The 27,202-nt window shown below is 41.9% G+C and overlaps 1 protein-coding gene across 2 annotated transcripts in view; it reads right to left on the bottom strand.

Moving 5' to 3' along the window:
• The window catches only part of tmem87b (transmembrane protein 87B), a 53,416-nt gene that overhangs the window by 6,215 nt on the left and 19,999 nt on the right, over nt 1–27,202 (bottom strand). For both annotated transcript variants that reach the window (XM_033020528.1, XM_033020529.1), the window contains exons 3-18: nt 24,275–24,366; nt 22,087–22,227; nt 21,948–22,001; nt 18,489–18,554; nt 17,969–18,010; nt 16,612–16,708; nt 13,933–13,994; nt 12,541–12,724; nt 10,438–10,537; nt 7,698–7,791; nt 6,277–6,348; nt 5,079–5,187; nt 4,939–4,997; nt 4,232–4,335; nt 2,686–2,753; nt 1,454–1,521 (exon numbers count right to left, since the gene is read on the bottom strand). In XM_033020528.1, coding sequence (XP_032876419.1) covers nt 1,454–1,521; nt 2,686–2,753; nt 4,232–4,335; nt 4,939–4,997; nt 5,079–5,187; nt 6,277–6,348; nt 7,698–7,791; nt 10,438–10,537; nt 12,541–12,724; nt 13,933–13,994; nt 16,612–16,708; nt 17,969–18,010; nt 18,489–18,554; nt 21,948–22,001; nt 22,087–22,227; nt 24,275–24,366 — 1,412 coding nt within the window. The remainder of the gene's footprint in view (nt 1–1,453; nt 1,522–2,685; nt 2,754–4,231; nt 4,336–4,938; nt 4,998–5,078; nt 5,188–6,276; nt 6,349–7,697; nt 7,792–10,437; nt 10,538–12,540; nt 12,725–13,932; nt 13,995–16,611; nt 16,709–17,968; nt 18,011–18,488; nt 18,555–21,947; nt 22,002–22,086; nt 22,228–24,274; nt 24,367–27,202) is intronic.

Raw genomic sequence — 27,202 nt, 5'->3', positions numbered from 1 at the left:
GATCTTGGAGAAAACCCACGCAGGTCACGGGGTGAACGTACAAACTCCTTACAGACAGCACCCGTAGTCGGGATGGAACCCGGATCTCCGGCGCTGCATTCGCTGTAAGGCAACAACTCTAATGCTGTACCACCATGATCGCCCATGCCCAGTGTATGTATCTGTACACTGTAAACGGCTGGGTTGTAATCATGTACTGTTTTTCTGCTGACTGGATAGCACGCAACAAAAGCTTTTCACTGTACCTCGGTACACGCGACAATAAACTAAACTGAAACCAAACTGATTAACTAATGGAGCAAACTCAATGGGCTGCATGGCCTAATTCGGCTCCTATGTCTCATGGTCTTATCTCTCATCATGGCATAACAATTCATCACCAATGTCAACCTGGTGAGTCACTGCTGAATTCCACAGACTCACCACTCTCTGTATGAAAAAGTGTTTCCTCATCTCCATTCTAAATGGCTTATCCCTTATTCTTAAACTGTGGTCCCTGGTTGTGGACTGGCCCCTGGTTGAGGAGCACATAATTGATCAAACTGAGGGGTTTAGGAAAATAATTCAACATCTTGGATCCCGTTTGACTGAATGCAAAACCACTAATGGATGAACAAATGCAACATCCCTGGAGAACTTATCCAGAGATGCTACCTGACCCGCTGAGTTACTCCAACTCTTTCTGTCTCTTTTTTGTAGATCAGCATCGGCAGTTTCTTGTTTCTACATTTCCGTAGAAACAAGGAACTGCAGATTCTAGTTTACAAAAACAAAAGACAAGTGCTGGAGCAACTCAGCGGGGCAAGCTGCATTTTAACTATGCAACATGTTCCAAAGTATTTCCTAACCACATTCCTCTTTTTGGCACATGTAACATGGTTAAAATGCTCTAGAAGGGAGACGAGGCAAACAAGATGGGTTGTACGTAACTGACCCAAAGAGTTGAAGAGACCGAGAAGTTTTGGAACAGAATACAACATCTTAGATCTTGTATGATTGAATGCATGACCATCAATGGAAGAGCAAAGATGGTAGGCCACGGGAGTGAGGCCAGAGGTACAAGAATTAGTGTAGCTGGCAAGGAGCTTTGTGCAGCTGGAGGAGGTTAGATACTTAAAATATTCATAGAAAGACACAAATGCTGGAGTAACGCAGCGGGACAGGCAGCATCTCTGGAGAGAAGGAATGGCTGATGTTTTATGTCATGTCCCTTTTTCAGACACAGAGTCAGAAGAAGGGTCTCGTCCCGAAAAGTCACCCATTCCTTCTCTCCAGAGATGCTGCCTGTCCCGCTGAGTTACTCCAGCATCTTGTGTCTATCTTCGGTTTAAACCGCCATCTGCAGTTCCTTCCTACACTTAAATTAAGTTAAACCTGAACACATTCAATACTTTGCGTCCGATTTCTTACCGGTATTTTGCCCATGCCATGAAGAATGAACAAAACTACTCACCAATTTGGAAGACGGTTTTGTTAATCCATTAGCCCGCATGTTGGATGATCGTTTCTTCATTCCATCGGCTAAGCGGTGCACAGACAAAAACATGGATTATTAATGAACAATTGTGTATTTCGCTTAATGTCTAAAAAAGACAAGAAACATAGACTAGTTTATATCTCATTACTATTGTTGTAAAAAAAAAGTCAAACTGCACATCTTTATACATTTTTTTTACTGCAACAAACAAGTTTGAGAGTAATCTTGACTAATATTTTTGTAACAATTTCCTTAATTATGGCCTGATAACGGCGAAAAAACGAATACTTAAATTTTGGAAACACACATCAGTCCCTACTGTTAAGATGTGGATTACAAACATGTCCGAGACACTACATCTTGAAAATATTAAACTTGTTTTGGCAGAAAAACCAGATCATTTTTCCAAGACATTGACAACCTTCACCGAATTCTTACAAGGATAGTTTGGCGCAACACAACTTTGGATTTAAATCCAATTATGGGTTGGGTGAGGTGGGTGGGGAGGGACGAGAGGCAGGTATATCACCACTTTTTTCTCTCTTTTTCTTTTTGTTCTTTTTTTCCCTTTTTCTCTCTTTCTTTTACCCACTCTTTGGCTACGCTACTTTGGTAATCTAGGGGTAATCTTTGCACATCTCACTTTTTCTCCCTCTCGTTCTTTCTCTTTTCTTTTCCTCTATTTTAAGTTAAAAAGTTAAAATTGAAGCTGTACATTAACTGTATCATTTTATATGCCGATTGTTCTACTCTTGTTCATTTGCTTCTAATAAATTAAAAAGAAAAAAACAAAATATATATATTTTTTTTTTTTTTGTAACACTATTTGTTTAGTTTATAGTTTAGATATGGCATTGGATACAGGCCATTCAGCCCATCCTAAGCAGTGATCATCCACACGGTAGTTCTATCCAACACACTAGGGACAATTTACAGAAGCCAATTAATCTACACACCATGTCTTTGGAATGTGGGAGGAAACCAGAGCACGTGGAGAAAACCTACGCGGACACAGGCAGAACGTGCAAACTCCGTACAGACAGAACCCGTAGTCTGGATCGAACCCTATAAGGCAGCAACTCTACCACTGCGCCACTGTGCGCCCACAATTCAGTTTGTGGAATAGTAAAAAAATGGGGGCCATAACAGGCATCAATTCTCAGAAGTAATAGGTGATGAAATATTTCTGAATAGAGATGCACACTTACCAAAGTTTCCTGCAATCAGCTCATTCACTTCATCGTCTGGGTCATCAATAAGTGGGGTAAATGCATATCTGAAGTCGTGCACGAGAGGAAAATGCCACAATCAGAATAAAGAACAAGTTCACAATCTCAATATAATAAACATTGCCTAATCCTCCAAAATTAGTGACCCAGGAAGTAAGATCACATGACATTTTCTTTCTTGTTTATTATATTGTTTACAATGTACTATGTTTACATATTGTGTTGTGCTGCTGCTGTTCTATGTGGGACATATGACAATAAAACACTCTTGACTCCTTACCACCAGTGTCACCAAGTTACAGCATAGGGAGGGGCGGGGGGCGTGGTGAGCCTTGAAATCTTACAGCATTAAGGGGCTGTCCCACTGCGGTGACCTAATTGGCGAGTTTAGAAGAGTTTGAAAAAAATGTCATGTAGAAGACCTCCTTTGACTATGTTGAAGACTATCTACAACTACCTTCGATTTCCTTCCACTACCCTCGATTACCTACGAATAACATGCCGACCTACTACGACCTACTTCAACTAAACCCACGAGTAAAAAAAAAAATCTAGATATTTTCCACAGCGCCCTTTTTTTTTTTACTCAGGGCATTTTTCAGCATGTTGAAAAATACGCCGCGACCTAGCTGAGGCCTCGAGTAAGCGGGGACTACTCTCGAACATGAAGGAGAGTTACAAAGACCTCCTAGGACCTCGTGTCGACCATGCTGCGAATAAGAGTTGAGGGCAAACTCGTCTGCACTCGTGGATTAGGTCGCCGCAGTGGGACAGGCCCTTAACACTATGGCTATTTCATCAATAATACGAATTCTATTTATCAAAGCTAAGAATTAACAATATATTATCTGAAGATTTTTGTGATGTGATGTGATGTACTGCTCTGCGTTGTATGTTTATTTTAGTTTAGAGATACAGCGTGGAAACAGGCCTTTTGGCCCATCGAGTTTGTGCTGTCCAACTATCACCCATAGCCTATCCTACACAGGTAGGGACAATTTACAGAAGCCAATTTTCCCACAAACCTGCATGTCATTGGGATGTGGGAGGAATCCCATGCGGCCACAGGGAGAACATACAAACCAGTCAGGATCGAACCCAGGTCTGAGATCAGGCAGGAAAGTAGTGCTGAGGTAGATCAGTCACGATCTTGTTGAATGACAAAGCAGACCCCAGGAGCTAAAAGGCCTGTCCCACTTGGACTTCATTTGCGCGTTACGCAGATGGCGCACAAAGATTTTGTACATACCAAAATCCTGGGGGGCCGCGCGCGACCGCCTATGTCACCACGCACAATGCGCGCGTAATGCGCACTCACGTGTGCTGCACGACGCGTAAATGATGTCGCGTAAATTACACTCAAATGACGCCCAAGTGGCCTACTTCCAATCCTAATTCTTAATTTCTTTATTCTTAGAGGAAACAGGCCATATGCAATGACATCATGGCAACAGAACTAAAGGAAGGCAAAGTAGAGGGGAAATAAATAATTAAACTCTCCACAAAAAGTATTAGAAAGGCTTACCTCTGATTATTTGCCGATGGTCTCCAGAGGAACATTATAACTAAGAGAATCACAGAGAAGAGAAGTCTCCAGAAAGCATCATCCACCCATAGTTCCATCCAATCCTGCCAATTTTAAAATACAGGTAAATTAGATTCAATCCAGACAACAATGTACAAATTGGGAGCTTGAATAAGAAAAGGCTAATTTTTAGTGAGTGAGAGTTTAAGGTTATTTATAGTTAAAAGTAAGAAATGTTGCTGTAGGAGTAGAGATTTAAGAGTGTGGTGATTGTAATATGTGTTTGTTGATCTGCTTCTTTGGCAAGCAAATAATTGTCTGGAGATAGGCACAAAATGCTGGAGTAATTAAGTGGGACAGGCAGCATCTCTGGAGAGAAGGAATGGATGTCTTTTCGGGTCGAAAGCATCCTTGATGCTGCCTGTCCCACTGAGTTACTCCAACATTTTGTGTCTACCTTCGGTTTCAACCAGCATCTGCAGTGCCTTCCCACACAAATAATCGTCTGGTTTGGTAGCCATCTTGGAAGATGTTATCTAACACAGCGGGACATAACAGTGGCAAGGATTCAGGTTCATGAACCCTCTCAGGGTTAAGGCAACCACTAACTCCCATTGTGAATCACTAGCATCAGTGTGATTACACTCAGCATTTCAAAAGGCTGAACTTCCACAGCAAAAAAAATAATAAAAAATAATTTAACTTACTGACTGACACGGCGTCAATCTGAACTTCTTGGTTGTCCATGCCATAAATCCAATTGATGCTAGAAATCAAAGACAATTGGATTATTATAGTATATTGATAAATTCACTGGATTAACTTGGATATACTGGAGGTGACTTACCTATTATGGCAAATATCAATGTGTTGGTAAAATGTCTGTACAGTGAAAGCTTCACTGTATTTTTCCTCAATTTCAGCATTTTAATAGTTTGAGCCAGGCTAACAAATATGTAGCAAATGCTAAGGAGAATGTTTTCAGTAATAAAGTAAAAGAGCATTTAAAAAGGATAATAATCACTATATGTGTCATTGAAATGTAGTCATGAGAAAACAAATCCAAACCATTAAAATTCCTTTTAACCTAGATTCCCCTCTCCGTCAGTGTTTCACTAATGCATACCTAATACGCAAAAGGAGGCCACAGAAGCTATTGTAGTGGGAGGCATCAACATCAAGCTCAATGTAACCATCACTCATTCCCACTCTAATCCCAATCTTTGACCATCTTCACTTTTCCAATGAAGCCCAACGCAGGCATGAGGAACAAAACCTCAACTTCCTTTGCGGTGTTTGGGACTCAATAATGCCACAACCAATCCTTTATCCCTGTTCTAACATAATGTTATCTACCCAAAACATTACTTCAGTTTTTCTCTCTCTATTAATGCAAACTGGTCGATATGCCAAATCAGCAGAGCAGATTACGTTATAGAGAAAAGTACCAATTGATAACAGCGAAGAGAGAAAACTGGAATCAAAGTAGCAGTTTAAGATAGTGGTTGTTTAGTTTAGTTTAGAGATACAGCGTAGAAACAGGCCCTTCGGCCCACCAGGTCCACTACGACCAGTGATCTCTGTACATTAACACTATCCTACACCCTAGGGCCAATTTTTACATTTACCAATCCAATTAACCAACAAACCTGTACATCTTTGGAGTGTGGGAGGAAACCGAAGATCTCGGAGAAAACCCACGCAGGTCACGGGGAGAACGTACAAACTCCGTACAGACAGAACCTGTAGTCAGGATCGAACCTGGGTCTCCGGCGCTGCAAGCACTGTAAGGCAGCAACTCTACCGCTGCACCATCGTGCCACCCTAAACAAGCATAAACTACAGATTAAGTCTGGGAATATTTCACAAATAATGAATCAAATAGTCTTTGTGCTGCCTGGGAACTGTAAACTCATCAGGTGTAAACTCATCATCTATTTTATTGTTGGTGAGTAAGGGAGTTCAGTCTATGATCTCTTACACAGGAACAGTTCAGATGAAGATTGGCATATTTTGAGGGAACATCGGGTACTTGAGAAGGATATGAACCAGACAAAAAAGGAATCGATCACTGCTAAAAATATTTCAGCCACCAAAACGGGAACGCTTCTCCGATCCTGCAGTGTTAGAGAAAGGAAATATTAGATTATCTGAGAATTGGTTTCACAGTGACAATAAATTATATAATTAGAGTCATTCTGAGTGTAAAGGAAGATTTTAAATTAGAAAATAGAGAATAGGGAATTACATTTTAAATAATACATGGAAATTAAACTGTGCCCCCTTAATACGAAATCAGCAAGCAGCCAATAACTATCAAATGGAAACAAGGGTCTACAGACGAGATGTGTAGGGAGGAACTGCAAATGCTAGTTTAAACCGGATAGACTGCAAAATGATGCAGTAACCTGCAGTTGCAGTTGTATAGGACTCTGGTGAGACCACATCTGGAGTATTGTGTACAGTTTTGGTCTCCTAATTTGAGGAAGGACATCCTTGTGATTGAGGCAGCAGCGTAGGTTCACGAGATTGATCCCTGGGATGGCAGGACTGTCATATGAGGAAAGATTGAAAAGACTAGGCTTGTATTCACTGGAGTTTAGAAGGATGAGGGGGTATCTTATAGAAACATATAAAATCATAAAAGGACTGGACAAGCTAGATGCAGGAAAAATGTTCCCAATGTTGGGCGAGTCCAGAACCAGGGGCCACAGTCTTAGAATAAAGGGGAGGTAATTTAAGACTGAGGTGAGAAAAAACTTTTTCACCCAGAGTTGTGAATTTGTGGAATTCCCTGCCACAGAGGGCAGTGGAGGCCAAATCACTGGATGGATTTAAGAGAGTTAGATAGAGCTCTAGGGGCTAGTGGAGTCAAGGGATATGGGTAGAAGGCAGGCACGGGTTATTCATAGGGGACGATCAGGCATGATCACAATGAATGGTGGTGCTGGCTCGAAGGGCCGAATGGCCTCCCCCTGCACCTATTTTCTATGTTTCGATGTAACCCAGCGGGACAGACAGCAACTCTGGAGGGAAGTAAAGCATTTCTCCAATTATGCTGTCTGACCTGCTGAGTTACTCCAGCATTTTGTGTCTACTTTCCATTTAACCCACATCTGCAGTTCTTTCCTGCACATTCCATTGCTTTGGATCAGTTTTGCTGGTTCTTTTCCAAGTTTCAGAATCTATTAAAGAGTCTTTTGTTGTCACGAGGATTGCAAAATGGATTAAATAGGTGGCGTGATCAAACTGCTTGGCGCTTTGTCTGACATGGAGTTTGCTGACCTAATTACTTTGCTCGGCATTCCTCTTAGCTTCTTTGTGAACAAGATATCCTTAACTCAGGTAAACAAGAAAATTGTCCTTTCTGAAAGAGCGTGCGAATCAAACATTTCTGACAACACTTAATTTTTGCGGAATTTTTCAGTGCAAGGTTCGGGAGTTAGGTTTAGTTGTTTCACTTTACCCCTGTAATTCTCATAACTCCTTCGACGGCTGCAAAAACAAGGTAGAGGGCTCCCAGTCCGATCACCCTATGCATGACTGTGCCCAATCGAGGCCTGTACACAAGCAGAAAAAGGATATGCATTTCAAACACACATTTACTGATAACTATTAACCTGCCTAGAGAGCAGATGACAGAAGCAGTGAGCCAATTTTCTCTCTGAGCCCGCTCTATCTTTTAGAGTTACAGCGCGGAAACAGGCTCTTCGGCCCACCGAGTCCGCACCAACCAGCGATCACCCCGTACACTCGCACTATCCTACACACTAAGGACAATGTACAATTTTTTACCGAAGCCAATTAACCTACAAACCTGTGCGTCTTTGGGGTGAGGGAGGAAACCGGAGCGGCCAGAGAGAACCCACGTAATCGCAGGGAGAACGTACAAACTCCATACAGACAGCACCCATAGTCAGGATCAAACCTAGGTCTCTGGCGCTGTGTGACAGCAACTTTACCGCTGTGCCATCGTGTCGCCCTATCATTCAATAATTTTATGGGTACTTTACTGCGCCAACCCCATTCCATTATTGTCTAAAAATCTATCAACCTCTGTAGCAGTGCTGGTCATCAACACTCTGGTTTTGGTTGAAACTGAACTTCAACTACACTGGTGTAAATATACCATTTCCAAAGGCTTCTTCCACCACCGGTGGACTGGTTCAGTGTTTCTGCAACAGAAGTATGAACTTAAACTAGGGGCGATGCACTGGTGTAGCTGGCAGAGCGGCTGCCTCAGCGCCAGAGACAAGGGTTCTACCCTGACCGAGGTTCAACCCTAAAATAGGGGCTGACTGTGTGCAATTTCCACATTCTCCCTGTGAATATCCTTTCTAATTTGAGGAAGGACATTCTTGCTATTGAGGGAGTACAGAGTTGGATCACCAGGTTAATTCCCTGGAAGGCGGGACTGTCATATGATGAAAGAATGGAGCGACTGGGCTTGTATTCACTGGCATTTAGAAGGATGAGAGGGAATCTTATAGAAACACATTAAATTATTAAGGGATTGGACACGCTAGATGCAGGAAACATGTTCTCGATGTTGGGGGAATCCAGAACCAGGGGCCACAGTTTAAGAATAAGGGGCAGGCCATTTTGTACTGAGATAAGGAAAAAGTCCGTACAGACAGCCCCCTTGTCAGGATCAAACGCCAGTCTCTGGGGAATGTGAGGCAGCAACTCTACTGCTGTACCACCGTGCCACCCCCAGAATTAGAGTGAAAGGAATATGGAGGGAAAGTGTTTTCACCCAAGTATGGGTGTGGGCCTGAAGCAGAAATCTCACCACATATAAAATTCAGAAGATGAGGATGAGGGGTGTTGTTATAGAGGTGTACAAGAACATGAGGGGAATAGGTTAGGTAAATGCACATCGGATCGTTTGCCCAGGGTAGGGGAATTGAGAACCAGAGGACATAGGCTGAAGGGGAGGGGAGAAATATTTACCAGGAACCCGAGGGGAAACTTTTTATTTTTTATTTTATTTTTTTTAAACAAAGAGTGTTGGGTATATGAAAGGAGCTGCCGGGGGAGTTAGTCGAGGCAGGTTATTATCAGAGCATTTAAGAGATATTTGCAAAAGTATATGGGCAGGATAGGTTTAGAAGGATATGGGCCAAAGGTAGGCAGGTGGGACTGGTGTGGATGGGGCAATTTGGTCGGTGTGGGCAAGTTGGGCCGAAGGGCCTGTTTCTACATTGTATCACTCAGACTCACTGAGCACTGAATGTTTCAGAATCTAATCAACACACCAAAAGCGAGGAGTAAAATCTGAAGAGGGGTGGTCACGGTGGCGCAGGGTAGAGTTGCTGCCTTACAGCGAATGCAGCGCCGGAGACCCGGGTTCAATCCCAACTACGGGTGCTGTCTGTACGGAGTTTGTACGTTCTCCCCGTGACCTGCGTGGGTTTTCTCCGAGATCTTCGGTTTCCTCCCACACTCCATAGACGTGCAGGTTTGTAGGTTAATTGGCTTGGTAAATGTAAAAAATGTCCCAAGTGGGTATAGGATAGTTTAATGTGTGGGGATCGCTGGTCGGCACGGATTTGGTGGGCCGAAGGGCCTGTTTCTGCGCTGTATCTCTAAACTAAATTGTATTTTATGAGTTGCAATATCGAGAGCCTGAGGTTTGTTTTTGCATAGCTCTCAAGAGTCAGCGAACTGAACAGGTTATGGGGAGTAGCTGTCTGCATGAACCCTCCGTCTAAGGCAGCTTCTCTGCAACAAGATCAAAGCTACCAGGCAGAGAAACACGATCTTAACAGTGGTCACAAATCTATGAAGATTTTAAAATCAAGTTCTCTGTACAGATTAAAATAATGAAAATAAAGAAAACACACATGAAATCCAGTAATAAACTAGACTCTTGTCAAAAAAAGAGTGCGGAGGGCCGTTGAGAATGAAGGGGCCATCGAGAAGGAAGGGGGAACCCAGCGTGGGCTTGCCTGGTTCACCACTGCGAGAAGATAAGACCGTTTGATGAACCTTTTACTCATTTCGTCAGCGGCAGAAATGTGGCTACTCTTTATATAGTGCCTCGGTGAGGTCTGCTGAGTGATTTTACCAGATTGTATGCAAAACCTACGTATTTAAATGTAGCTAGGTACATGTGACAATAAAGTATCATTGAAGAATAGCAAGGAAAACCATTGCTGTAGATCAGCCGTGACGTAACTGAAGGGCTTAGAGGAGATACTCACTTAACTATTCCATATCCCAAGCTTACAATGATCACAAGGAGGCGAGCCAATGTTCTTTTCACCGCAGAAATTACCTCTGCAAAGACCAGGAGACCTTGCACTGCACGAAAAAAAAAAAAAAAAAAAATTTTTTTAAATAGTCACCAGGCATTTCTATGACTTTCCATAAAGAATTTCAGAGGACAACATTTTTTGAAAGTAGTTTAGTAGTAGTTTTGGTAAACAGGCCCTTCGGCCCACCGAGTCCTCACTGATCAGTGATCCCCGCACATTAACACTAGAATTACACAGATTCACCACCCTCTCACAAAATAAATTCCTCCCCATCTCCTTCCTAAAGGAATGTCCTTTAATTCTGAGGCTATGATCTCTAGACCTAGACTCTCCCACTAGTTTAGTTCAGAGTTTAGAGATACAATGCAGAAACAGGCCCTTCGGCCCACCGAGTCCGCACCGACCAGCGATCCCCACACATTAACACTATCCTGCACACACTAGGGATAATTTACAATTATACCAAGCCAATTAACCTACAAACCAGTACGTCTTTGGAGTGTGGGAGGAAACCGAAGATCTCGGAGAAAACCCACACAGGTCACGGGGAGAACGTACAAACTCCGTACAAACCGCACCTGTAGTCGGCCACCATGAATGGCCTCTACCTCTGCGCCACCGTGCCGCCCTTTACTCTGGAAAATTATTTTACTCTTGTGAAATAGAGGCTTTAATGCCATAAACATAACATTACACCAATAATGTAGAGACAGAGCAACTTGAGTTAGGTTTCATTGTAACAAACAAGAGGAAATAAACACAAGGAAGAGAAATACTTGCATACTAATGGCACAGCATAGCAAGACACTGTTAACTTAAATTAGTTCACGTTACTTTACGACCCCAAAATTCTTCAAAAAGAAGAATCTGAGGAAGGATGTGCTGGCGCTTGGAGAGGGTCCAGAAGAGGTTTATGAAAATGATTCCAGGAATGATTGGGTGAACGTACGATGAACATTTGACTGCACTGGGCCTGTACTCACTGGAGTTTAGAAGTATGAGGGGGGGACGGGGGACCTCACTGAAACTTACTGAACAGTGAAAGGCCTGGATAGAGTGGATGTGGAGAGGATGTTTCCACTGGTGGGAGAGTCTAAGCCATGGCCTCAGAATAAAAGGATATACCTTCAGAAAGGAGATGAACTTATAAAACTAATTTCAATTTCAATGAAAAAAGTAAAGAATGAACAAAGGTTCATTCTTTTTTTTAGTTAAAATATTAAATACTTTTAATCTGATTAAAAGTATTTGTTGAGCAACATGCTCATGTCCTGAGAATGACGCTGTGGAGGCCAAGCTATTGTGTATTTTTAAAGCGGAGATCGATAGATCTTTGATTATCAAGGGTGTCAGGGGTTATGGGGAGAAGGCAGGAGAATGGGGTTGAGGGAGAGATAGATCAGCCATGATTGAAATGGCAGAGTAGACTTGATGGGCTGAATATCCTAATTCTGCTCCTATTAGTTATGAATGACCTAATAGCAAAAGACATCAACGCTATCTGAACATGGAAAGGCAAGGAATTTCTCATCAATGCAAGACGTGAATGAAACTGAACAACAGATAGTGGGTTGTCGGTTTCATGACAAAATGAAGATATCAACAACATATTTAATGAAATCACTCGAAATCTGGCATATATGTATTCACAATTGATGATGTGGGATAAAGATGTTTGAATCAAGAGTTGAAAAGTTCTGGAAAATCAGAAATTATTGTTGGGATTTCATTAACTTGTTGAATTCACCTTAGAAGAAACATTCAGTATAATCATAAACCTTGTCACTTAAATGTGTCCAGTGATGAAAAATAAAATCAAGACTTGGCCAATATAGTTTTTTAAGTACAATATTTAAGTCCAACAAAGATGCACTTTGGCCTGCATTAGAGCCTGATTAACACAATAGGGTTAAACATTAAAAGATGATTCAAAATGGACTATCATTTTATTTCTCTCACACTTTAAATTTGCTAACAAATTCAGTTTAACATTTTGCATGTTATCCAATTTCACTTTCATTTATTAGGCAGATGAAGTAGTAAACATACCAGATACTCCACGAGTATTTGTGTTTTGATATTCTGCATAGAACACAGCTTTTTCCAGCATGCCAAGAAAAATAACTCCAGCTATCCAGAACTGGATTCTCAACAAATCTTTCCAATAACATGCAGACCAGATGAGCCACAATATTCCGTAAAGTATATATATGATGCACATTATCATATAAAACTATGGGGAGAAAAATATACAGTTACAATTAAAATCAGAAAATGCAATCAGCACACAATATAACATTTATCAAAGACATGATATGAAATCTATAACAAATATGGGGCAAGAGCTTAGTAACTGATTGCTGGAGCTATTCATTGTGTTGTTAGGAATGCTGGAAGATGAGGTTGGCTATTCTACTCCAGCAAAGGTAAATCTATTGTATTTGCAAGCAATGGAGTTGGATTTGTCAGGGATGGAGTGGCACTTGGTAAGGTGGAAGAAATCAGGCAATGTCTACCACAGCTGCTAGAAAGACTTTTGAGCACACTTCAGCAGCCAACATCAAAGACTCCAACCACTCCAGTCATTCCTCCTTCTACCTGCTCCCGTCAGGCAGAAGATGCATGCACCATCGGACTCAGGAAGAGATTCTTCCCCTCTGTATTCAGACTGCTGAACGATCGTTCCAAAATGGCCAATTTACCTCAACCCCATTGCGTACATTGGACATTGCATCTGGAACTGTGGTACTACAAGGCTGAGAATTACATTTTGTGCATCTTTCCCTTGGTCTACCTATTGTACTTGAGTTTAGCTTGATTGTATTTACGTATACTATTATCTGATTTGATGGCAAAGTCCTTCACTGTACCTTGGTGCACGTGACTATAATAAATCTATACCTAGAGTGGACAGATCTGGCATTCAGTTAACAGGCTGAAATTATCAAAGATTAACGGAGAACCCAATGTATATTTGGAAAGCTTGGAGGTTGATGCTTTTGGAAAGTACTTTAGATAGCATATTTGTCCTTAATCAAAATGACAGGCAGCGATAGACACAAAATGCTGGAGTAACTCAGCGGGACAGGCAGCATTGTTGAAGAAAAGGAATGGGTGACGTTTTGGGTCGAGACCCTTCTTCAGACTGATCTGGCAGAAATATGCATATACTTTTTGACATTTATTTTGGTTGTTGGAACTATCATAACGTACAAAATTATACTCAGCAGACTAAACTAAAATCCACGCCAATTGTTTATTTACACAAGAGACTTGTCCATCTATGAAATACAATCTTTACCAGAAATGTAAATGGTAGTTTGTCATGAAATTGATGCCAGGTACATAATGCGATGAACCACAAATTAGAATAGTGTGAATTTTCATCAATAAAGAACCTATAGATCAACTGTACATGCAGAACAAATAATTCTTACTTACAATCATCAATGGAAATTCAGTTGCCGAGATGAATCCGTGGGATCCTTGCATCAACACCAGCACTGCAGAAGATACCTCAATTGATTATGAAACTCTGAATACGCAAGATTATTTGAAACTAATCCAGCACACAATTTCAGCCACGGTAACTTAAAATTAACGGTGAAGGTAACATTTCAGCCAGAGCCACTGCTAGACAGCAATTTCACCCCCAATCAGTACCCTGTTCCTGCCTTCTCCCCATATCCCCTGACACCGCTATCTTTAAGAGCCCTATCAAGCTCTCTCTTGAAAGCATCCAGAGAACCCGCCTCCACCGCCCTCTGAGGCAGAGAATTCCATAGACTCCGTTCTAAATGGCTTACTCCTTATTCTTAAACTGGCCCCTGGTTCTGGACTCCCCCAACATCGGGAACATGTTTCCTGCCTCTAGCGTGTCCAAACCCTTAACAATCTTATATGTTTCAATGAGATCCCCTCTCATCCTTCTAAACTGTACAAGCCCAGCTGCTCCATTCTCTCAGCATATGACAGTCCCGCCATCCCGGGAGTTAACCTTGTAAACCTACGCTGCACTCCCTCAATAGCAAGAATGTCCTTCTTCAAATTAGGGGACCAAAAGTGCACACAATACTCCAGGTCCAACACCTTGATCTCTGGTCTCCTACGCGTTAAACTTTGTTCAAAATGTTAGCTTGAGGCATAGCACCTCTCCTTGCAGCAAAGCACATCACAACAGGTCCCGACACAAAACATTGCCTATCCATGTCCTCCAGAGATGCTGCCTGACCCGCTGCATTCCTCCAACACTTTCTGATCTACAGAATCCAGCATCTGCAGTTTTTTGTCTCACCATTTTATAATCTACTGGACTCTTGTTGAATTCAAATAACCTCAAATGGTCAGTAATTTTCATGTAATTTCATCCTATTTACCTTCTCTGGTTCATATGGTCATAAGTGATAGTAGCAGAATTAGGCAATTCGGCCCATCAAGTCTGCTCCGCCATTCAATCATGGCTGATCTATCTCCCCCATTCTCCTGCCTTCTCCCCATAACCCGACACCTGTACTAATCAAGACTATCTTTCTCTGCCTTAAAAATATCCATTGACTTGGCCTCCACAGACATCTGTGGCAAAGAATTGCACAGATTCACCACCCTCTGACAAAATATATTACTCCTTATCTCCTTCTGAAAGGAACGTCCTTTAATTCTGAGGCTATGATCTCTAGACCTAGACTCTCCCACTAGTTTATATACTGTTTTGCTATAGTGCGGAAACTGGCCCTTCGGCCCACCGAATCCGCACTGACCAGCGATCCCTGCACACTAACACTATCTGACACACACGTGGGACATTTTACATTTATACCAAGCCAATTAACCTACAAACTTCTACGTGTGGGAGGAAACCAAAGATCTTGGAGAAAACCCACGCGGTCACGGGGAGAACGTACAAACTGTACAGACAGCACCCGTAGTCAGGATCAAACCCGGGTCTCTGGTGCTGCAAGCGCTGTAAGGCAGCAACCCTACCGCTGCGCCACTGTGCTGCAGTGGAAACATCCTCTCCACATCCACTCGATCCAAGCCTTTCCCCATTCATCCCCATTTGATTGGTACCCCACTAGTGATCCTAAAGGCACAGAGGCCGAGCCTATGCCATCTACAGAATGAAATGCAGCAACTTTCAAGCTCACACCAAATGAACCTCCGAAGCCCATGAGCACTACTTCTGAGGATAAGGGCTTTGAACTCATGAGCTTGGGAGCCCATCTTCTGCAGGTTCCTCACCAAGCCACACACCATCTTTCTATGCAGCTGCCTCGCCCACAAAGATTTAAAACTTGTTTTGTCACGAACTTTTGATTAAAAAGTCATTGACCAGATACATCAATTTAGTTTCACTCTGCAAATGTAAACTTTTTTTCTTAATTTTACTTTGACTGATTTCATATTAAATGAACCTAGTCTTTAGCTTGGAGTTTCTTTTTATTTGATGCACTATTTATTTCAATCCTTCAACCAGATTGGTATATGTGGCTTGTCATGCTCATTTTGTTCCCAAATGCCTGGTTTTCATCAGCTCATAGATTCAGCAACATTTAAGAAATATTTAGACAGGTACATGGATAGGATAGGTTTAAAGGGATATGGGCCAAATGCAGACAGGTGGGACTAGTATAGCTGGGACATGTTGGCTGATGAGGGCAAGATGGGCCGAAGAGTCTGTTTCCACGCTGTACAACTACGACATGGAAAACATATCCATGTATGCAACAAATATCATTAACCCAGCCAGACGGTAATTTGGGTGAATAGTTTTATGCATTGGAAATATACAAATATCAGCGGATTTAACCATTCAAAATAAAACCACGGGAATCCAAACATTTACATTAATTTTGTTTGACAGCACTGGAAACAAAAGCACACATTTAAGAGTATCTTTTATAACCATATAACCATATAACAATTACAGCACGGAAACAGCACTTGAAGATTCCCCAGCAGAGTTAGTGCAGAAAACAGAATCTAGAATGGGTTTTTAAAGGGTGAAGAACACATTTTAAAATAAAAATCTAACGTGGTTCTGGGGATTTAATTAAATGACATGCATTGCATATCCAAAGTCATGATGCATTTAGTAAAGCTCTTGTATAGTTTGGAATTCACCTGTTAGATTCCAGTTGCTTTTAATTATTTCGAGAGGTTTGATGGAAACGATAAATAGATATGGGCCATCTCTCCAGGTTTGTGCCACAACATCATGCTGAAGAACAAAAAACAAACTTGGTTATCAGCTAGCAGAACAAGTTTGCTTACTGAACATTTCCATATAGAATTTGGAACATGTTCACCCCACCCTGAGATCAGCAGCTCACTAATCCTTGCCAGGCCAATGATCACCAGTTTGCTGTAAGAAAATTCATGGGATCCACTTCAAATTGTTATCTAAATATATATCATGGAACAGTATACCTGGACATTGTCTTAAAGGACATCAGACCCAGTTGCAAGACTCCAAATTAATAACCTAAAAATTCACCAATAATTCTGGGTGTGCGTGGGTGTGCCAGCGTGTGTGCATGCATGTGTGGTGTCTGCCTGTGTGTGCGAGTGCAAATAAACACATATCTACACACACACACACGCCATTTGAAAATGTTACATAAGAGTAAACTGTAAATACCCAGGGCTTCACACTTTCATGAGTTTTGAGGAGAAAACTGAGAAAACGGAATTAACAATGTAATGCAATTACATTTGGGACGGCCCTCTAAAGTAAACTGAGACGGGGAAGGTTTAAAGGAGGCGTGCAAGGCAAGCTTTAGTTTGACACGAAGAGTGGAGGTGGCTGGAATGTGCTGCCAGAAAGGGTGGTAGCAGCAGACACAATAGTGCCATTTAAGAGGCATTTGTAATCAAGTCAAGTCAAGTCAAGGGAGTTTATTGTCATGTGTCCCAGATAGGACAATGACATTCTTGCTTGCTGCAGCACAACAGGATATTGTAGGCATAAATACAGAACAGTTCAGTGTGTCCATATACCATAGAATATATATATACACACACACACACACACATAAATTAACAGATAAAGTGCAATTGGCCGTTATAGTTCAGAGTTTGTTTGAAGTTGTGTTTAACAGTCTGATGGCTGTGGGGAAGTAGCTGTTCCTGAACCTGGATGGACCAGGTTTCAGGCATATAAACATGCAGGTATGGAGGAATATGGATCATTTGCACACAGATGGGATTAGTTTAATTTGGCGTAGAGCAGGGCGCAGATGCAGAGGGCCAATGGTCCTGTTCCTGTGCTGTTTTGTTCTATGCCCCAAATTTCAGTTCAATTACTTTTCAAGGTTGATTAAGGACTTCCATTATTTCAGCGGTTCCTGCTTTCATTTCAGATATCTTGCTTTTGTGGGATTTTGTGATTGAAAGCTCTGAACTTTGTTCATCCACTGTTAGAAGGATTCAGAATACGTTTAAAAGACTAATGCAGTAAAATTCACTTGTAATTTTGTACCTTTTTTGTTGTAACATCTCTTTTCCATAAGTAACGAACAGCCTAGAGAAAATAAGATTATATTTTTGCTTAGAACAGATGGCTTCAACTATTTTGAATTGATTAGTTGAGATACAATCATGCACATTGAGTATAATAATTACAATGTTATTATAATTTTAGTTTAGTTTAGAGATACAGTGCAGAAACAGTCCACCGAATCCGCACTGACCAGCGATCCCCGTACATTAATACTATCTTACACACACCAGGGACAATTTACATTTATACCAAGCTAATTAACCTACAAACCTGTACGTCTTTGGAGTGTGGGAGGAAACCGAATATCTCGGAGAAAACCCACGCAGGTCACGGGAAGAACGTACAAACTCCATACAGACAGCACCTGTAGTCGAGATCGAACCCGGGTCTCGGGCACTGCGCCACCATGCCGCCCAAATTATAAGAAAGCAAATTTTAACGCATTAAAGTCGGGAGACAATGTTCAATAACCATATGACAGTGAAAAATATTGCAATACCTTAGCATCTCCCGACAAATGAAAAGTCTTTGTGGTCTTGACCAGAGTAGTGCTTTCTTCGACATTCTTGAAAGGAAATACTGAAGTTACGCTCAGGTTTAGCTTGAAGATAGCTCACATACAAGCTGATGCACAACCCACATTCCACCTAGCATCTAGATATTATTTTTCAAAACTACGGCAGTAGCAACAAAATCAAAACAAAATATTTGTTTTAATCTGTCATGGAGTAAATGGTAGGTAGACACAAAATGCTGGAGTAACGCAGCGGGTGAGGCAGCATCTCCGGAGAGAAGGAATGGGTGACATTTCGGGTCGAGACCCTTCTTCAGACTGATGTCAGGGGAGGGGGCGGGACAAAGATAGAATGTAGTCGGAGACAGTAAGACTAGTGGGAGAACTGGGAAGAGGAAGGGGATGGAGAGAGAATGCAAGGGCTATCTGAAGTTAGAGAAGTCAATGTTCAAAGGGCCTGCTCCCACTTCTATTTATTGTTCTTCTACATCTGTGCAATAAAAACAGATCAACTGAAAATAATCAGCTGCCCAGGCAGTTGCTGTAGAGAAAGATAATACTACCTCAGATTCTCCCTTGTCAAAAATAAACTGCAAAGCTTCAAGAAGACAGCAAGGGATAGGGACAGGTAGAATGTTTAAAAATGCTCAAAGTCCTCTTCATGTTATAATAATTCTGTGCTTTAAAGAAGGATCAAACTGAGTTTGTGTAACAGACACTTACTGCAGTCTACTTTAGTTAGATTCTGTTCTCTGTTGTTAAAGGACAAATGCCAATGATAAAACAATTAAAAAAGTGGTCGAAAGGGAAACAAGATATCTGCTTGTCTGCAGTGGGGTGGAATTGAGCTGTGTTTTACTGATCTGTATTTTTCGGAGGTGCGTAATTTATAATTGTTATAAGACCATTCGGAAAAAGGAAAAGTGCTAAAGTGCCTGCTACAGTAAACAACAGGTCAAAGGAAAATTCTGTATACAAGGGCCAGATGAACCCTTGTTCGTTGAGCAGTCTTCTAGATTGCTCCCAGTGTATTTGATGCTCTGAAAGTCTTAATTATCTCGCCCGATCTTTGTGGTGCGTTTTAACATTTTCTTTAACACTTTTTACAGATACTCCCTGACCTACTGATTTCCAGCATCTGTTGCCTTTTGCTTTCATAAACATTTCCGAGAAAGTATTTTGGAGCATCATCGGGCAAGCTTCGGTCGAGCTCACATTGCAAACATTTCACTTTGGGAAGATGGTAATAAATGTAACTATTCCCAAGTTAACCCCTTTCTAAATATTGGGGTATTAGTGTTAAAGCAAAATACATATAGACAAAAGACAATAGACAATAGGGGCAGGAGTAGGCCTTCTAGCCAGCACCACCATTCACTGTGATCATGGCTGATCATCCACAATCAGTATCCCGTTCCTGCCTTCTCCCCATATCCCTTCACTCCGCTATCTTTAAGAGTTCTATCTAACTCTTTCTTGAAAGCATCCAGAAAATTGGCCTCTGAGGCAGAGATTTCCAGATTCACAACTCTCTGGGTGAAAAAGTTTTTCCTCATCTCCGTTCTAAATGGCCTACCCCTTATTCTTAAACTGTGGCCCCTGGTTCTGGACCCCCCCCAACATCGGCAACATGTTTCCTGCCTCTTGCGTGTCCAATCTCATAATAATCTTATATGTTTCAATAAGATGCCCTCTCATCCTTCTAAATTCCAGAGTATACAAGCCCAGTCGCTTATGACAGTCAACATATGACAGTCCCACCATCCGGGAATTAACCTCGTGAACCTACACTGGACTCCCTCAATAGCAAGAATGTCCATCCTCAAATTAGGGGATCAAAACTGCACACAATACTCCAAGTGTGGTCTCACTAGGGCCCTGTACAACTGCAGAAGGACCTCCTTGCTCCGTAACTCAACTCTTCTTGTTATGAAGGCCAACAGGCCATTAGCTTTCCTCATTGCCTGCTGCACCTGCATGCTTACTTTCAGTGACTGATGAACAATGACCCCCATATCTCGTTGTACTTCCCCTTTTCCCAACTTGACACCATTCAGATAATAATCTGCCTTCCTGTTTATCCATATTTATCCACATTAAACTGCATCTGCCATGCATCTGCCCACTCACCCAACCTGTCCAAGTCACCCTGCATTCTCATAGCATCCTCCTCAGTTCACACTGCCACCCAGCTTTGTGTCATCTGTTAATGTTACTTACCTCCTACACCTCCAAATGTGTTCATCTTCAGTTTGGGGGAAGGGGGGGGGGGGGGGACAGGTACATTAAGAACCCTAACGATGTGGTTGCTTTCAAATATTGAGAATATGGAAGTTTGTAACTAGGAAAGTAGATAGTTGTTTAGAGAGAAGCTTATCTTTGATTGGAAGCTTTAAACACACATCAGCCATGAGCTCTTTTCATCTGATGTATTGTCTTCTTGAAATGAATGTAGTCAGATGTGCAGAGGTTAGTGGTACAATCAGCTGCTAAGCTTCTTGCTTGTATTTAGTATATTGCCAACTATGTATGAGAATTTATAGGATCAGAAAGGATAGCAAGCTATTTTGTTGTCATGTATAGGAAGGAACTGCAGATGCTGGTTTACACCAAAGATGGACACAAAGTGCTGGAGTAACTCAGTGGGACAGGCAGCATCTCTGGAGAGAAAGAATGGGTGACGTTTCAGAGATGCTGCTGTCCCACTGAGTTACTCCAGCATTTTGCGTCCAGCTTTTGGGATAATTTTGTTTTAAGATCGTTAATTCGTTTTCTGTTTTCATAGCTTTTATCTAATCGCAATTCTGTGAAATTAGTAGGTTTGAAAATAAAGTTGGAAAATTAATTGTCAAGATTAAGGACAAGAAAGGGAGAACCCTAGTACAGTGTAAAGGCACAGTGCTCACTATTTAGCTTGCTCTCAAACATTCAATGGACTTCAGGGCAGATTTCTTGTCATGGTTTGTTATTTGCAAGGAGCTTGGGAACTGGGGAAGCAAATAGGGCTCTCAAACTAAATGGATTGAAGAGTAGTCACACAGTTCATAGTTGGAAACACATACTAGAAACAACATTCAAATTGTGTGAATGAATGACAAGAGAGATTGGAAAAAATATACATACTAAGGAGATCTCAGAAAATATTTAGATTTTTGCATTTAGCTAAAAATGTCTGTTTAACATACTTCTGACATAACAGTTGAGCGGCTTGCTGTTAACATGGCTGGAAATTTTAAAATGTGATATCTATTTAACTGCGTAGGAAGGATCTGCAGATGCTGGTTTACACTGGTCTTCAGTGTAAACCAGCATTCCTTCTCTCCAGAGATGCCGCCTGTCCTGCTGAGTTACTCCAGCATTTTGTCTATCTTTATTTAAATCTTGAGATGAAGTGGAAAACAAAGTAGGGAACAATCTGTTGACAAAATAAGCTCCATTTCTTACCTGTTTTGTATCTGGTGTCTGTACTACAACTGATTTTGGAAGACTTTTGCTCATCTAAAAGAGAAGGGTAAAATTCTGACTGAAGGACAAGATACAATTTAAATTAATAAATATTTAAAAAAAAATTCAAAATACTCACATTAAATTTCGGGAAGACCTGAGTATTTTCATTACAAACAATATTTTCTGAGGTGTGTTTAATATATTGTCCTTTGCTTAATGGGTGAGGCTCAAGACTATTCGTATTGCCATTGCTAGAAAATTGGGTGTCAAATATTTCCTGATAAAAAGAAAGAATATACATAAGCCTATAGTCCGGTTAGAATTTGAGCACTTTGCATTAAATAGAAAATAGGTGCAGGATGAGCCCATCTGGCCCTTCGAGCCAGCACCGCCATTCATTGTGATCGTCCCCAATCAATAACCCGTGCCTACCTTCTCCCCAGATCCCTTGATTCCACTAGCCCCTAGAGCTCTATCTAACACAAAATCTCACTGATCTGATGAAGTGCTACAAGAAACCGTATAAAGATCAGGAACAACAATGCCTGGGTCTCTCAAATAAAAAGTTTAGAGATTCAGCGTGGAAATTGGCCCTTCGGCCCACCACATCCACAATTACCCATACACTAGTTCTATCCTACACACTAGGGGTAATTTACAGAAGCCAATTAACCTACAAATCTACACAGCTTTGGTATGCGGGAGGAAACAAGAGCCCCCAGAGAAAGCGTGCATGGAGAACGAGCAAACTCCACACAGACAGCACCCAGAGTCAGGATTGAATCCGGGTCTCTGGCACTGAGGCCGCAACTCTATTTCTGCGCCACCGTGCCACCCTATTTTAATTTAATTTTTAAACTGAGACTTCCACCTTCTGTCAAGGGGAAAAAAGGAGGCACTTGTGTTACTAACACTGGTTAAAGGATGAGACTTAAAGGATGAGATTGAAAGATTCTTGATTAGTACGGGTGTCAGGCGTTATGGGGAGAAGGCAGGAGAATGGGGTTGAGAGGGAAAGATAGATCAGCCATGATTGAATGGCAGAGTAGACTTATTCTGCTTCTAGAATTTTAGGTTTAGCGTTTGTATTTTCTTTTAATGGTGTCCATTAATGGTGATGTTTATGGTGAGAAGGGAAAGATATAAAAGGGAGGCAAGGAGCAATTGTTTCCACGCTGAGGACGATGCATAGATGGAACAAACAGCCAGAAGTGGGTACAATTACAAAATTTAAAAGGCACTTGGCAGACTCATGGATATGAACGGTTTGAATGGATATGGACCAGACACAGGGAAGTGCTATTGGCTTGGTAAGCAACGGGTCGGCATGGTAGAGTTGGGCTGAAGGGCCTGTTTTCCATGCTATCGAGCTCTATGTTTGAAAGGCTATGACTGTTTTGTCTGGAGCATAGAAAGTTGAAGGGGCGATCTTTATTGTGTTATTCAAATTCATGAGGGACACAGATCACATAGATGATTGATCACAGTCTTCCTCCCAAGATAGGAGAGTCTAAATTAGAGGGCACAGATTTAAAATGAGGAGAAAGATTTAAAATACATCTGAGGAAGTGGTAGAGGCGGGTGCAATTATAATGTTTTAAAGATATTTAGTCAAGTACATGTCTAGGAAACCTTTAGAGGAATGTGGACCAAAAGCAGGCAAAGGGGGTTAGCTCAGCTAGATATATTGGTTGGCGTGGACGAGTTAGACCAAAGGACCTGTTTCCGTACTTTATAATCATGACTCTAAATTATTTAAGACATTTGTATTCAAGTTCAGAGAAGGGCCTTAAAGCATCTTATTTTGAATGGTGAACATTTGAATAATAGTTTTTGCCTTACATGTACTTTCATAGAGTAATAGTGACAGTGTGGACCTTCAGCCAACTTGCCCATTCCGGCCAACATGTCCCAGCTACACTAGTCCCACAAGCCCACGTTTGGTCCATATCACCTCCAAGCCCGTCCTATCCATGTACCTGTCTAACATTCATCTTTTAATTAATCAATATAGAAATAGAAATATAAATAATTTTATTGCCACACAACCAAGGTCGGTGGTATATGGATTATATATATAAATCCCTAACACAAGGCAATTACAAAGGACCCTTCAACCTTTATAACATTTCATTTCCACAAAATGATGAACATAAAAATCTTATAATTTTAGTGTAAATTGTTGTTGGCCACAGAAATCAGATATCCCTTTTCTAAATTTGGTATCTGGATTAAAATAGTTATACATTGCCGCCGGATATAGGAGAGAGTACAATAGTTCATAGTGCATTCCAAGTCTACACAAAAAAGTATTTTCTACTCACTTCAATATTATTAAATTCATTGTGGCAGGGGTAATATCTGAGGTACCATTCAACAATTAGCAATACTTCTTCAGTACACTTGAATGAAACAACTAAAATTAGAGGAGAATAAATGAGAAAAGGAAAATTTTAGAATACTGAAAAGTTAACCAAACAATGCTACAGATATACAGAAATTGCGGGGAAAAACTCAGGAAATTAGGCATTGACGAAACAACAAAATGATGACTGGTATTAAAATGAATTCTCCAATTTGCTTAGAAAAATGTCCAAAAATGAATGCATGCATTTTGCATGAGCCGAATGATTGTCTAACTTTGTACACAAAGTTTAAAGGGCCTGTCCCACTTTCACGACCTAATTCACAACCTTTTTTTACTCGTGGACATTTTTCATCATGCTAGAAAAAACGCCCTGACCTACTTGATGCCACGAGTACCTACGACTAGCATCACGGCCTTCTACGACCATGCTGCGAGTACGTCAAGGGCAAACTCGGCAGAGGTTGTGAATTAAGTCGTGAAAGTGGGACAGGCTCTTAATGATATGTTAAGTAAAAATCAAGTTTGTAACTCTAAGCCACACAAGACTCAGAATAGCAGTCATTAACAAGGTTACAATACATTATCCAAGTCAAATGCAAATCTACAACTTGGATTTTCTTTTACAGTATCATTCGCAACCTCTCCATCCCTCGATTCTTAGCAAGGTGGAATGTGCCTGTTTTCCACATTTTCCTCAGTTCTGCAGCTCACCAATCCCTGGTTATCTTTCTGCAGACACTGCCTGATCTGCCGCGTGTTTCCATCATTTCATTTCTTAGTTCAGATTTCGGGCATATGAACTTTTTTCAAATTTTGGTTTTCTTCATTAGCACAAATGCAGGAAAATTAAGTACTGAATACACGGTACGGAGAAGATTTACAAGGGCGTTCCCAGGCCTAAAGAGTGTGAGGCTGGGACTCTATTCCTTGGAGCGCAGGAGGATGATGGGAGATCTTATAGAGGTATACAAAATTGGATGCACAGAGTCTCTTGCCCAGAGTAGGGGAATCAAGGACCAGAGAACATAGGTTTAAGGTGAAGGGGAAAAGATTTAATAGGAATCCGAGGGGTAACTTTTTCACAAAGGGTGGTGGGTGTATGCAACAAGCTGCCAGAGGAGGTAGTCGAGGCTGGGACTATCCCAGCATTTCAGAAGCTGTTAGACAGGTACATGGATAGGACAGGTTTGGAGGGATATGGACCAAACGCGGGCAGATGGGACTAGTGTAGCTGGGACATTGTTGGGCAGTGTGGGCACGTTGGGCAGAAGGGCCCGTTTCCACAGTGTATCACTCTATGACTAAGCACAATTTTCCCATCGTTTGTATTAAAACATTTATTTTTTAAACTTCCATCGCACTGAAAGATCAGTTGCACTGAGTAACATACATCACATTTCAACACAGGCTTTACACATCTGCATCTGAAAAGGCAGCAAAAAGGAGGCAGAGAGAAGTCGAACAGGTCTGACTAGCGAAGATAGACACAAAAAGCTGGAGTAACTCAGCGGGTCAGACGGCATCTCGGGAGAAAAGGTAGAGGTGACGTTTCGGGTCGAGACCCTTTTTCAGATTTCTGAATAGCACTGGGGTAATTAGGTTGGAGTGTTCATGAATTTCCAATGAACTGCCATCGTAATAGATGATGCTATGTAAACTAAAGATGTCAAGGCAAGGTTGATTTACAAGTTTATTTCAGAGTTATACCGTTTGAAGTTGTGTATGAGATGGGAGATACAATACAATACTTATTACATGTCATTTGAACCTCAGTGAGGCTCAAACGAAACTCCGTTTCCACAGCCATACAAACAAAGACAATTCCTACAAGACATACAAACAATTTCAATTTACACAAACATCCATCACAGTGAATCTCCTCCTCACTGTGATGGAAGGCAAAGTATTTTTCTCTCCCCTGCACCATTTCTCTCACGATGTCGAAGCCCCAGGCGGGCGATGGCAAGTCCCACGGCCATTTAAGGCCTCGCGGGGCGATGTACGGCCCCACTCCAGGCCCAAACGTCACAATGTTGGAGCCCCAGCGGGCACTGGAATGTCCCGCGGCCATTAAAGCCGCGCCAGGCGATGTACGGCCCGCTCCGGGTCGTTCCAACCCCGCGACACGGGCGGGAGAAGTTGCGTTGCAGGAGCTCCGGAAAGCGGTCTCCACCCGGACCCACGAGCTCCTAATGTCCCAGTCCACAGGTCTGCACCTGGAGCCTCCGAGCTCGGGCCGCAGCAGCGAGCCACCACCGCTCCCCACGCTCCGAGGCCGGCCAGCTCCGCAACTGGAGCCCCCAGATGGAGGCTACGGCAGAGGTAGCAAGTTTGTGGCATTGATAAATATTTTTAGTGGTCCCAGTATATAAATAGATGAAACCAGAGAATTCAGTAAGCCCATGCGGCAGTTGCTGTGAGATGACATGATGCAGTAGCCATTTGATTTCACTGCCAGTCCAAGCTACAAGTTGAACAGGTATTATTAGCTTGCCATGACAGAAGAATTGCAGCTGAACTGAACTCCTACATAAATTATTGAATGATTCATCACCGTTGAAAACATTAGCGACACAGTGGTGCTGGGTTCCGACGGGAACGGTGATGGACGCACCAAACATCTCTGTCCTCCAGTTCCTGCGGACTTCCGCCGCTGGAGGTATAGGATATTGGTGTGTGTGCTTTATCATCATTCCTTACAATGCCATGTACGACAGTGATCACAACTTCTACTGAAGTGTGGACGGCCGTTGGCTCGCTAGAAGCTCATCCGCACTTTGACAGGTCTTGTTTTTGGTCCTGCTGGGGGTCCACAGCCCCCTCATCACCTGGCAAACCAGGTGGGGGAGACGGTTTAGTCGCCGACTATCCGACCATGGAGCAG

This window comes from Amblyraja radiata, chromosome 5 (genome assembly GCF_010909765.2).
Source record: "Amblyraja radiata isolate CabotCenter1 chromosome 5, sAmbRad1.1.pri, whole genome shotgun sequence".
NCBI classification, from domain to species: domain Eukaryota; kingdom Metazoa; phylum Chordata; class Chondrichthyes; order Rajiformes; family Rajidae; genus Amblyraja; species Amblyraja radiata.
The sequence above is the reverse complement of the archived record's forward strand: the minus strand, read 5'-3'. Positions and strand labels throughout refer to the sequence as shown.